Source organism: Somniosus microcephalus, chromosome 4 (genome assembly GCF_052327205.1).
Source record: "Somniosus microcephalus isolate GS21.2 chromosome 4, FLI_Smic_1.0, whole genome shotgun sequence".
Classification (NCBI taxonomy): domain Eukaryota; kingdom Metazoa; phylum Chordata; class Chondrichthyes; order Squaliformes; family Somniosidae; genus Somniosus; species Somniosus microcephalus.
In genome coordinates this window covers 46,039,669-46,052,700 of record NC_140990.1, presented here as the reverse complement: position 1 = coordinate 46,052,700, position 13,032 = coordinate 46,039,669, and the positions used below count along the sequence as shown (strand labels likewise).

The following is a 13,032-nucleotide window of genomic DNA, read 5'->3' as shown; positions in this document are numbered from 1 at the left end:
TTTCGCTAATCTTTTCCTTTTTACATACCTGGAGAAGCTTTTACAGTCTGTTTTTATGTCTCTCACTAGTTTACTCTCATTCTACTTATCCTTTCTTTATTAATTTCTTGATCCTCCTTTACTTGATACAGGTAGACTATCCTTTATCCGAACTTCCGAAAACCTCTAAGAACCGAAAGTTTTTTCGTTCAGCGTAAGTCGTGCGCACGACATGACCAGAGTGGCGCACGACTTACGCTGAGCAGGGCAGAGGGTCACAGAGTTCCCTCCTGGGTAGGAGATTGCAGGCCGAGCCGGGCAGTGTGAAGGAGGTACCGGGAGAGTGAACCCAACAATACAGCGGCTGGTCCGATAGCTGCAGCAGCCCGTCCGATATTCTTTTCTCCCCCCCCCCCACCGACCCGACCCGACCCGACCTGACCTGACCCCCGACCCGTCCGATATTCTTTTCTCCCGACCCGACCTGAACCACGGCCCGTCCGATATTCTTTTCTCCCCCCTGACCCCCCCCGGACCCCCCCCGACCCCGACCCCCCCTCCCGGACCCCCCTCGACCCCCTCCCCGGACCCCCCCCGACCTCGACCCCCCCGACCTCGACCCCCCCCACGGACCCCCCCGACCTCGACCCCCCCCCAGAACCCCCCCGACCTCGACCCCCCCCCCGGACCTCCCCCGACCCTGGACCCCCACCGACCCTGGACCCCCACCAGACCCCCCCCGACCCCGACCCCCGACCCCCCCAACCCCGACCCCGACCCCAACCCCGACCCCGACCCCGACCCCCCCCGACCCCGACCCCCCCCAACCCCGACCCGACCCCCCCGACCCGACCCCCCCGACCCCGACCCGACTCCCCCCCCGACCCCGACCTGATCCCCCCCGGCCCGACCCCCCCGACCCCGACCCGACCCCCCCGACCCCGACCCGACCCCCCCCGACCCCGACCCCGACCCCCCCGACCTGAACCGCGGCCCGTCCGATACTCTTTTCTCCCCCCCCACCCGACCTGATTTGTGGGCCAGCTTAGTAGGAGTCAGCCGATATCCGGCTTTCCAGAGAAGCAGGAAGGGGAATGAGACACGGAACAGTCGCAAGAGGTAGCCTGAACTTTTAAAATTTATATTAAATACAAATTTCCCAGTCTTATAATAATACCTTCTGAAATCCGAAAAATTCCGAAAACCGAAACTCAGCTGGTCCCAAGGCTTTCGGATAAGGGATAGTGTACCTGTATGAAAATTGGTGGAGTGGTAAATAGCGAGGAGGGAAGCCTCAGGCTGCAGGACGATATAGACGGGTTGGTTAGATGGGCAGAACAGTGGCAAATGGAATTTAACCCTGAAGAGTGTGAGGTGATGCATTTTGGGAGGACTAACAAGTCAAGGGAATACACAATGAATGGTCGGACCCTAGGAAGGACAGAGGATCCTTGGTGTGCATGTACATAGATCCCTGAAGGCAGCAGGACAGGTAGATAAGGTGGTTAAAAAGGCATATGGGATACTTGCTTTCATTAGCCGAGGCATAGATTATAAGAGCAGGGAGGTTATGATGGAGCTGTACAAAACGCTGTTTAGGCCACAGCTGGAGTACTGTGTGCAGTTCTGGTCGCCACACTATGGGAAGGATGTGATTGCATTGGAGAGGGTGCAGAGGAGATTCACCAGGATGTTACCTGGGCTGCAGCGCTTCAGCTATGAAGAGAGACTGGACAGGCTGGGGTTGTTTTCCTTGGAGCAGAGAAGGCTGAGGGGGGACCTGATTGAGGTGTACAAATTTATGAGGGGCATAGATAGGGTAGACAGAAAGGAACTTTTCCCCTTAGTAGAGGGGCCCATAACCAGTGGGCATAGATTCAAGGTAAGGGGCAGGAGGTTTAGAGGGGATTTGAGGAAAAATGTTTTCACCCAGAGGGTGGTTGGAATCTGGAACTCACTGCCTGAAAGGGTGGTAGAGGCAGGAACCCTCACAACATTCAAGAAGCATTTAGATGAGCACTTGAAACGCCATAGCATACAAGGCTACGGACCAAATGCTGGAAAATGGGATTAGAATAGACAGGGCTTGATGGCCGGCGCGGACACGATGGGCCTCTTTCTGTGCTGTATAACTCTATGACTCAGCTGAATTCTGAAATCCTCCCAATCCTCAGGCTTACTGCTCTTTTTGGCAATATTATAAGCCACTTTCTTTGATCTAATACTATCTTGAACTTCTCTTGTTAGCCACGATTGGACCACTTTTCCTGTGGGGTTTTTGTGCCTTAAAGGAATGTCTATTTATTGTAAATTATATATTACTTCTTTAAATGCTAGCCATTGCTTTTTTTTATTTGTTCATGGGACGTGGGCATTGCTGGCAAGGCCAGCATTTATTACCCATCCCTAGTTGCCCTTGAGAAGGTGGTGGTGAGCCACCTTCTTGAACTGCTGGAGTCTGTGTGGTGAAGGAACTCCCACAGTGCTGTTAGGGAGGGAGTTCCAGGAGTTTGACCCAGCGACGATGAAGGAACGGCGATATATGTCCAAATCATGATGGTGTGTGACTTGGAGGGGAACTTAGTCACTGATGCTGTATTACCTTTGTTACTCACTCTGTCCCTTCCTGACCCACTCTGTTTATTTTTACCCTAAACTCTACTCTGTGCCAGAGCCTTGTCATTTCTCTCGCTGCTTTTAAATTGACTCTTTCCTGAATCTCCCCCCTCCCCCCCCCTTGCGCCCCCCGACCTGTTCTTGTTGCAACAGTATTTATATGGCGTGTCTAGTTAAGTTTCTGGTCAATGGTGATGCCCCGGATGTTTACGGCGAGGGATTCGGCGATGGTAATGCCGTTTAATAGTAAGGGGTGGTGGTTAGACTCTCGCTTCTTGGCGTTAGTCATTGCCTGGCACTTGTTGTGGTGCGAATTTTACCGGCCACTGATCAGCCTGAGATTGAATGTCATCCTGGTCGAGCTGCACACGGGCATGGACTGCTTCATTATCTGAGGAGTTGTGAATGGCACCGAACACTGTGCAGTCATCAGCGAACATCCCCTCTTCTGACCTTATGTTGGAGGGACGGTCACTGATGAAGCAGCTGAAGATGGTTGGGCCTCGGACACTGCCCTGAGGAACTCCTGCAGTGATGTCCTGGGGCTGAGATGATTGACTTCCAAGAACCACAACCATCTTCCTTTGTGCTCAGTATGACTCCAGCCAGTGGAGTGTTTTCCCCCTGATTCCCATTGACTTCAGTTTTACTCGGGCTCCTTGATGCCACACTCGGTCAAATGCTGCCTTGATGTCAAGGGCAGTCACTCTCACCTCACCTCTGGAATTCAGCCCCTTTGTCCATGTTTGGACCAAGGCTGTAATGAGGTCTGGAGCAGAGTGGCCCTGGCGGAACCCAAACTGGGCATCAGTTAGCAGGTTATTGCTGAGTAAGTGCCGCTTGCTAGCACTGTCAACGACACCTTCCATCACTTTGTTAATGATTGAGAGTAGACTGATGGGGCAGTAATTGGCTGGATTGGATTTGCCCTGCTTTTTGTGGACAGGACATACCTGGGCAGTTTTCCACATTGTCGGTTAGATGCCAGTGTTGTAGCTGTACTGGAACAGCTTGGCTAGAGGCAAAGCTAGTTCTGGAGCACAAGTCTTCAGCATGATAGCCGGGATGTTGTCAGGGCCCATAGCCTTTGCTGTATCCAGTGAGCGCAGCCGTTTCTTGATATCACGTGGAGTGAATCGAATTCGCTGAAGACTGGCTTCTGTGATGGTGGGGACCTCAGGAGGAGGCTGATGGGGATCATCCACTCGGCACTTCTGGCTGAAGTTTTTTGCAAACGCTTCAGCCTTGTCTTTTGCACTCGTGTGCTGGGCTTTGCCATCATTGAGGATGGGGATAATCACAGAGCCTCCCCCTCCCGTTAGTTGTTTAATGGTCCACCACCATTCACGACTGGATGTGGCAAGACTGAAGAGCATTGATTGTGGGATCGCTTAGCCCTGTCTATAACATGCTGCTTCCGCTGTTTACCATGCATGTAGTCCTGTGTTGCAGCTTCCCCAGGTTGGCACCTCATTTGTAGGTACACCTGGTGCTGCTCCTGGCATGCTCTTCTACACTCCTTATTGAACCAGGGTTGGTCCCCTGGCTTGATGGTAATGGTAGAGTGAGGGATATGCCGGGCCATGTGGTTACAGATTGTGGTGGAATACAATTCTGCTGCTGCTGATGGCCCACAGTGCCTCATGGATGCCCAGTTTTGAGCTGTTTGATCTGTTTTGAATCTATCCCATTTAGCACGGTGGTAGTGCCACACAACACGATGGAGGGTATCCTCAGTGTGAAGATGGGACTTCGTCTCCACAATGACTGTGCGGTGGTCACTGCTACCAATACTGTCATGGACAGATGCATCTGCGACAGGTAGATTGGTGAGGACGAGGTCAAGTAGGCTTTTCCCTCGTGTTGGTTCTCTCACCACCTGTCGCAGGCCCAGACTGGCAGCTATGTCCTTCAGGACTCGGCCAGCTCGGTCAGTAGTGGTGCTACCGAGCCACTCTTGGTGATGGACATTGAAGTCCCCCATTCTGTGCCCTTGCTACTCGCGGTGCTTCTTCCAAGTGGTGTTCAACATGGAGGAGCACTGATTCATCAGCTGAGGGAGGGCGGTAGGTGGTAATCAGCAGGAGGTTTCCTTGCCCATGCTTGACCTGAAGCCATGAGACTCCCTGGGGTCCGGAGTCAATGTTGAGGACTCCCAGGGCCAATCCTTCCCGACTGTATACCACTGTGCCACCACTCCTGGTGGGTCTGTCCTGCTGGTGGGACAGGACATACCCAAGGTATGATTCTGTGAGTATGACAGTGTCAGACTCTCCCAATTGTGGTACAAGTCCCCAGGTGTTGGCGAGGAGGACTTTGCTGGGTCGAATGGGCTGGGTGTGCTGAAACCGGTGCATAGGTCGATGCCGGGTGGGCCGTCCGGTTTTATTATTCTTATTGCTTTTTGTTGCGGTTTGTTACAACTGAGTGTCTTGCTGGGCCATTTCAGAGATTTACTTAATTAACTTAATTTAAATTCCCCAGCTGCCGTGGTGGGATTTGAACTGGTGTCTCTGGATCATTAGTGCAGGTCCCTGGATTACTGGCCCAGTGACAGAGCCACGATGTCACCGCTCCAGATTCAGCTGTTCCTCCTCCACCACCATTCCAGGTGGTTTGTGGGTTTTACCTTTACCACCTTCATTGCCGCTTTCTTCCAAAATAACTTCCCACCTTCCCATGAAAAGCTCCTCCGAATTGAAACCAGTAATTCTGGTCCTTCCTCCCTTCATTCACCTTGGCCCTCTTGTGGTTTGATCTGAGAAACTCCTCTGGGTGACCGTCACTGGGTCAGTGCAAGTTGTTGTCTGTGGAATTCTGAATCTGGTTTAAAAGGAAACTCTGGCGCTGCAGTAGCTGTTTATCCTCAGCAGGTGGCGACAGTGATCTTATTGAACGGTGAGTCTGGCAGAGGCCGATGGTGCTGAGCACAGACTGCACTGTCAGAACAAGTCAAATCATCGTCATCAACTAATCATAATACTCCGATTACTGCTCAGAGACCGATGGTGCTGAGCACAGACTGCACTGTCAGAACACGTCAAATCATCGTCATCAACTAATAGAGTCATAGGCCTAGAAATTCAGTTGGGCGCGGCAGCCGTTAGCGCCTTAGGAGGAGTAGATTTCGAGCGCTAGGCGCTTAGCGGCTGGGCGCAGCGCGATCTGCGCCTCGCCCCAACTTCAGTACACATTTAGCGCCGGCGCAAAGTCTTAGTGCGCGCCCTGCTGCGCGCGCACATCATGACGTCATTTGCTAGTGCAACGCCTTTTGTGCGCCCCGAACTGGAACTTCACTCGCGCCAGCCCATTGTGCGCCGGGCGGCCCGAGCGACTGTGAAGTGGAACGGTACACAGCCCAGCCGGGCCGCGGGGAGCGCAAATTAAAGGGCACTTACCCAGCAGTATAAAGGCCAGCCATTTTGCAGCATTCACTCTTGTGCAACGGTTTTTTGGACAGAGACCAAGGAGGAGAGTTTACTGGTTTGGACCAACACTTGGACAGGTATTTTTGGCTCAGGCCAGAGCTTACCAATTATCTTAATTCATTCAGAGCTCAGTGTTTGCCAGCATATAATGGGGGCTGCATTGGGTGGCAACTTTGAATTTCAGCCTTATGCCAGAAGGGCTTACAGATGCCGTGAGAGAGTGGCAGCCCTGGCTAGACGCAGAGGGGGCAACAGGCGTCGCCAACTGAGGCCTTACCCACGCAGGGTATACCGCCAGCAGACCTCCTATCTGACCATGTCTGCCGCGATGTGTGTTAGGAGGCTGCGATTCCGAAGGGAGGTGGTTGCAGACATCTGCTGGCTGCTTCAGAGAGATCTGCAGCCACAGCTGATGCGCAGGACGTCTCTGTCGGTGGCAGTGAAGGTGACGGTGGCTCTCAACTTCTATGCCTCCGGCTCCTTCCAATCCGCTACTGGGGACATCGCTAACATCTCCCAGTTCGCCGTGCATTGCTGCATCCGCCAGGTGACCGAAGCCCTTTTCAGAAGGAGACATCAATTCATCTCCTTCCCCATGACCCTGGACAAGCAGCAGCAGCGTGCAGTGGGGTTTGCAAGAATAGCGGGCTTCCCCATGGTGCAGGGCGCCATTGACTGCATGCATGTGGCTTTGCGGGCACCTCTTGAGCATGCCGAGGATTACCGCAACCGGAAGGGCTACCATTCCCTCAATGTACAGCTGGTGTGTGACCACAGGCAGCGCATCCTAGCTGTCAATGCCCGCTTTCCAGGCAGCAGCCACGATGCCTTTATCCTGCGACAGACAACTGTGGCTGACATGTTCCAGGCACAGCCTCCCCCAAGAGGATGGCTTATCGGGGACAAAGGCTATCCTTTGTGTACCTGGCTCATGACCCCGCTCCGCGCGCCCACGACCCCTGCTGAAGAGGCATACAGCGAGAGCCATCAAGCGACAAGGAACCTCATAGAACAAACAATCGGCGTGCTCAAGCAACGGTTCCGCTGTCTCGATCGCTCCGGGGGAGCCCTCCAGTATTCGCAGGATCGAGTCTCCCAATTCGTCGTCGTTTGCTGCATGCTGCACAACCTGGCTATCTGCAGGACTCAGGCATTGCCACCTCACGTTGGACCACCACCTCAGGAGGAGGAGCAGGAGGAGCATGAGGACGACGAGGACGAGGAGTACCAGCCCAGGAGGGACGCACAAGGTCCAAGGGCCGCCCGTCGGCGGCTTATTGAACGTCACTTCTAGGCCCCCTGTCAGGGAATGGCTTGTGCCAATGATAGAACATGATTGCAGCCGCTCCGCAAGCCCTCAGCCGGTTAAGGCAACAAACACTTCAAAGATCAAACATGGACAATGTGAATAAATAAAATGGTTTATTGTACAAACTCTGGGCCCTTCCCACATGAAAACCAAAAACAGACGAAACCCCCAAAATACACTCAAACACATTACTCGCTCCCACAACCTGGAGAGGATTAACAAAATAGGGCAACTAAAATGGCCGTCATTCTCGGCCTTCGTCAAAAACAAACATCACATCATCGGCCTTCAAAAAACAAACATCCAATTCTCGGCCTCAAGAAACAAACACAAATGGCCACACATTCGACTATTTGGCCCGCTAGGGCGATGCCTTGGGCATCTTTGGGTGGCCCCTGCCCGCCCTGCTGCTCCGCCTCAAGGTAAGGCCATTGGCTGCTGCAAGGCTGGGGGCAGGCTCCTGAGGGGCACATGTCGTGACGGCAGATGCCCTTGGGGGTCGGCCTAGTCGAGGTCTGGCCGTCGAGCAGGCGGCTGTTGATTGCTGCAGCTGTGGCTGGCCAGCATCAGTCGCTGCAGCAGCTCCTGGCAGCTCCACTGGGGGACTGGCAGTGGCGGCTGGAGGAATGGCGGCAAGCTGGCAGATGGCAGGCGCTCGCTGGTCGCCTGAGACACTGGCACTTGCCTGGGCCAGCACTGCAGCATGCACACCAATCTGCCGAGGGACAGACCGCTGTGCTGCTGCAGCGCGCCGGGTGCCCTGGCGATGCCTGGCTGACACAGCGAGTGTGGCAGCAGTGAGTGCCCGTGTTGACCTGTTCAGTGACCGCATCAGAGCAGCCAGTGACTGGACAGCACCACTGATCACCTGGCCAGTTGCTGACAGAGCTGCCCCGAATTCCGCCCGACTCGCTGCCTGATCTGCCCGGTATTCCGCCCGACTGGTGGCCTCTGAGGGCCCGAACTCGGCCACACTCCGAGAGAGGGAATCAATGGACTCAGGCAACCGTGCCACTGCCGCCATGAGCTCCGTGTGCCGGCGCTCCGAGTCCGCGGACAAGTCTTCGAGGCGTTCCATCTCCTCGGCGAAGAGCATCTCCTGACTGGAGGCCGGACTCTCCCTCTGGGGAGAAGGCCGCCGAGCTGTCCGACCCTTCCTGCGTTGCTGGAGGCCACTGGGCCCAGCAATTGGACTCCCCTCCGACGCTTCCCCCCTCTGGGGAGAAGGCCGCCGAGCTTCCACCCCCCTCCCGCCTTTCTGCAGCACGCAGGTCCCAGGAGCTCCCCTCCCCTTCGACACTTCCGCCACGCTGCCCTCCAGGGAAGACGTGTCCCCTACATTGGCCTGGGTGGCCGCGGCTGAGGGTTCCCCTGATGGGCCGCCTTCCTCTTGCTCCTCCTCCTGCTCCTCTTCGGAGGGTCTGTCACTGGCAAGTTCAGGGACCTCCTTTTCACCATCTGAAAGCAGGAAGGCACAAGAGTAGCTTTAGAGTGAGGAGAGGGCATCAGTGCGGGATGCATGAGTGGTGGCATTCAGCGCATTGGTCGGACAGTGGCAAAGGATGTAGATCTGATGCGCAAGTGGGACGAGAGAGGTGCAAAAGGTGATGTCCTTACCATTGCTGCCCAGAACAGGGTCGGCATCTCCACATGCAACGGGCCCAATCACCCGGCCACCCAAGAGGCGCTCCACGTGATGTTGCAGGTCGGTGAGTGGCTGGATATGGGGTCGGCCTCCCCCGGTCGCAGTCCGGCTCTTGCGATTATTCGCCAGCTTGGCCTGCAAGAGAAAGGACGGCCTCTAAGTACAGTGTGTCGCCCTGATCTTGTGTGCACTGCCTCCCATGGTGGAATAGCTTGGCCAGTGTGTCGCCATGATCTGGTGTGCACTGCCTCCCATGGTGGAATAGCCTGGCCAGTGTGTCGCCATGATCTGGTGTGCACTGCCTCCCATGGTGGAATAGCCTGGCCAGTGTGTCGCCATGATCTGGTGTGCACTGCCTCCCATGGTGGAATAGCTTGGCCAGTGTGTTCAGTGCAGAATGTGCAATTGATGCTCATGCCTGTCCCATAGCTGCTGGATGAAGGCTGGCCATTAGAGCTTTCAGGTCCCTTTGCCCATAATGTGAGGTGCACATGCAAGGATGAGGAGGTCACTGGAAAGGGTACTCACCCTGACAATGCGTGTGAGGTCATTTAACTTTTTGCGGCATTGGGCACCGGTCCTGGGGACGTCGCTGTTGGCTGACAGCTTGCTGGCGACATGCCTCCAGGCTCTCCTGTAGACACGGACCGTCGCCTTCTTGCCATTGTCCGGGTACAAAACATGGCGCCTCTTCTCCACAGCAGCAAGCAGCACACTCAGATCACGCTCTGAGAAGCGCTGCGCACGTTCACGGGCCTTCTCCATGTCTTCAGGCGCTATTTGGGTCCAGCAGCAGTGTTCAGGCCTAGCTGGAGGGCTCCACTATCCAGGGCGTGGCAGCAGACACAGTCGACCCTTCCCCCTTAAGAGCTGGCCTCGGCGCTATCGATCACCACCTCCGGCTTAGCGCTCAAAGAGAGGCGTCCAGCAGCAGTTTTAGCGCTCGCCCGAACTCCTAGGGCGAAGCTAATGAATATCGGAGAAGTGGCATCGATTTGGCGGCGGCCGCAAACTTTAGCGGACGCCCCACTTTAGCGCCCCAAAAGTGGCGTCAATGAATTTCTAGGCCATAGAGTCATAGAGTTTTACAGCACAGAAAGAGGCCCTTCGGCCCATCGTGTCTGCGCTGTCCATCAATCCCTGTCCAGTCTAATCCCATTTTCCAGCATTTGGTCCATAGCCTTGTATGCAATGGCATTTCAAGTGCTCATCCAAATGTTTTTTGAATGCTGTGAGGGTTCCTGCCCCAACACCCTTTCAGGCAGAGAGTTCCAGATTCCAACCACCCTCTGGGTGAAAAAGTTCCTCCTCAAATCCCCTCTAAATCTCCTGCCCCTTACCTTGAATCTATGCCCCCTTGTTATTGACCCCCCTACTAAGGGGGAAAGTTCCTCTTTATCTACCCTATCTATGCCCCTCATCATTTTGTACACCTCAATCAGGTCCCCCCTCAGCCTTCTTTGCTCCAATGAAAACAACCCCAGCCTGTTTAGTCTTTCTTCATAGCTGAGGCGCTCCATCCCAGGTAACATCCTGCTGAATCTTCTCTGCACCCTCTCTAAAGCAATCACACCCTTCCTATAGTGAGGCGACCAGAACTGCACACAGTACTCCAGCTGTGGCCTCACCAGCGTTTTGTACAGCTCCATCATAACCTCCCTGCTCTTATATTCTATGCCTCGGCTAATGAAGGCAAGTATCCCATATGCCTTTTTAACCACCTCATCTACCTGTTCCGCTGCCTTCAGGGATCTATGTACATGTACACCAAGGTCCCTCTGACCCTCTGTACTCCCTAGGGTCCTACCACTCATTGTGTACTCCCTTGCCTTATTTGTCCATCCAAAATGCATCACCTCGCACTTTTCAGGGTTAAATTCCATTTGCCACTTTTCCGCCCATCTGACCAACCCATTTATATCGTCCTGTAGCCTGAGGCTTTCCTCCTCACAATGTACCACCCCACCAATTTTCGTGTCATCTGCGAACTTACTGATCATACCTTTTACATTCTCATCCAAATCATTTATGTAGATCACAAACAGCAAGGGACCCAGCACCGATCCCTGAGGTACCCCACTGGACACAGGCTTCCAGTCACAAAAGCACCCTTCGACCATCACCCTCTGCCTTCTGCCACTCAGCCAGTTTAGGATCCAACGCGCCAAGGCACCCTGGATCCCATGGGCTCTTACCTTCTTGACCAGTCTCCTATGCGGGACTTTGTCAAAAGCTTTACTGAAGTCCATGTAAACCACATCCACAGCATTTCCCTCATCCACACACCTAGTCACCCCCTCGAAAAATTCAATCAGATTTGTCAGACATGATTTACCCATGACAAAGCCATGCTGACTATCCCCGATTAATCCTTGCCTCTCCAAGTGGAGACTAATTTTGTCCCTCAGAATTTTTTCCAATAATTTCCCTACCACAGATGTTAGGCTCACTGGCCTGTAATTCCCTGGTTTATCCCTGCTACCCTTCTTGAATAATGGTACTACGTTAGCTGTTCTCCAGTCCTCTGGTACATCCCCTGTGGCCAGAGAGGTTCTGAAAATGTGTGTCAGAGCCCCTGCAATCTCCTCCCTTGCCTCACACAACAGCCTGGGATACATCTCGTCCGGGCCTGGGGATTTATCCACTTTTTGGCCTGCTAAAACCGCTAGTACCTCCTCCCTCTCGATGCTAATATGTTCAAGTATGTCACAGTCCCCTTGCCCGATTTCTATGTCTACATCATCTTTCTCCATAGTGAACACAGATGCAAAAAATTCATTTAAAACCCCGCCTACATCATCTGGCTCTACACACAGATTGCCACTTTGGTCCCTAATGGGCCCTACCCTTTCCCTGGTTATCCTCTTGCCCTTAATATACTTATAAAACATCTTAGGATTTTCCTTTATTTTGCTCGCCAGTGTTATTTCATGGCCCCTCCTCGCCCTCCTAATTTCTTTTTTAAGTATGCCCCTGCACTTTTTATACTCCTCTAGGGCTTCCTCCGTCTTTAGTCTTTTGTAACTGCCAAAAGCCCCCCTTTTTTTCCTAATGCATTTTTGTATATCCCTTGTCATCCAAGGTTCCCTTTGCTTGTTGGTCCCACCCTTGACCTTTACAGGAACATGTTGGCGTTGTACTCTTTCTATTTCCCTTCTGAAAGCCTCCCACTGCTTTGATGTGGATTTTCCTATAAGTAGCTGCTCCCAGTCCACTTTGGCCAGATCCTGCCTTATCATATTAAAATCGGCCATCCCCCAATTTAGAACCCTTATTTCCGGGCCGTCATTGTCTTTTTCCATGACCACCTTAAATCTCACCGAATTATGGTCACTGTCGCCAAAATGCTTTCCTACTGACACTTCCACCACTTGCCCGGCTACATTCCCTAGAATTAGGTCCAGTACCGCCCCCTCTCTTGTAGGACTTTCTACATGTTGGCTCAAAAAGCTCTCCTGGATGCACTTTAAGAATTCTGCACCCTCTAAGCCTTTCACACTCTGACTATCCCAATTAATATTGGGGAAGTTGAAATCCCCCACTATTATTACCCTATTATTTTCGCACTTCTCTGAGATTTGCCTACATATCTGTTCCTCTATCTCCCCCGGACTGTTTGGGGGCCTATAGTACACTCCCAGCAAGGTGCTTGCCTCCTTTTTGTTTTTAATTTCTACCCATATGGCCTCATTAGAGGAACCCGCTAATATATCATCCCTCCTTACAGCAGTAATCGACTCCTTAATTAATATTGCAACACCCCCTCCCCTTTTACACCCCCCTCTGTCTCTCCTGAAGATTCTATACCCCGGAATATTGAGCTGCCAGTCCTGACCCTCCCTCAACCATGTCTCCGTGATAGCAACAATATCGTACTCCCATGTGTTCAACAACAACTTCAGTTCATCCACCTTATTTGCAAGACTCCTTGCATTAAAGTAAATGCCTTCCAGCCCTGCCATATTCCCTTTTGCCCTCACATATTTTCTCTGCCTTCCCAGCTGACTTGTTTTTCCCTCTGTATTTGGCTGTAAATCACCCCCTACTATAGCTCC

General features: G+C 53.2%; 1 protein-coding gene across 1 annotated transcript in view; it reads right to left on the bottom strand.

Annotated features, from left to right (window-relative positions):
* Positions 1-2,983, bottom strand: part of LOC147118802 (uncharacterized) — a 58,647-nt gene extending 55,664 nt beyond the window's left edge. Inside the window, exon 1 of the mRNA XM_085983971.1 lies at positions 2,916-2,983. Coding sequence (XP_085840097.1) covers positions 2,916-2,983 — 68 coding nt within the window. The remainder of the gene's footprint in view (positions 1-2,915) is intronic.
* Positions 2,984-13,032: the final 10,049 nt, after the last annotated feature.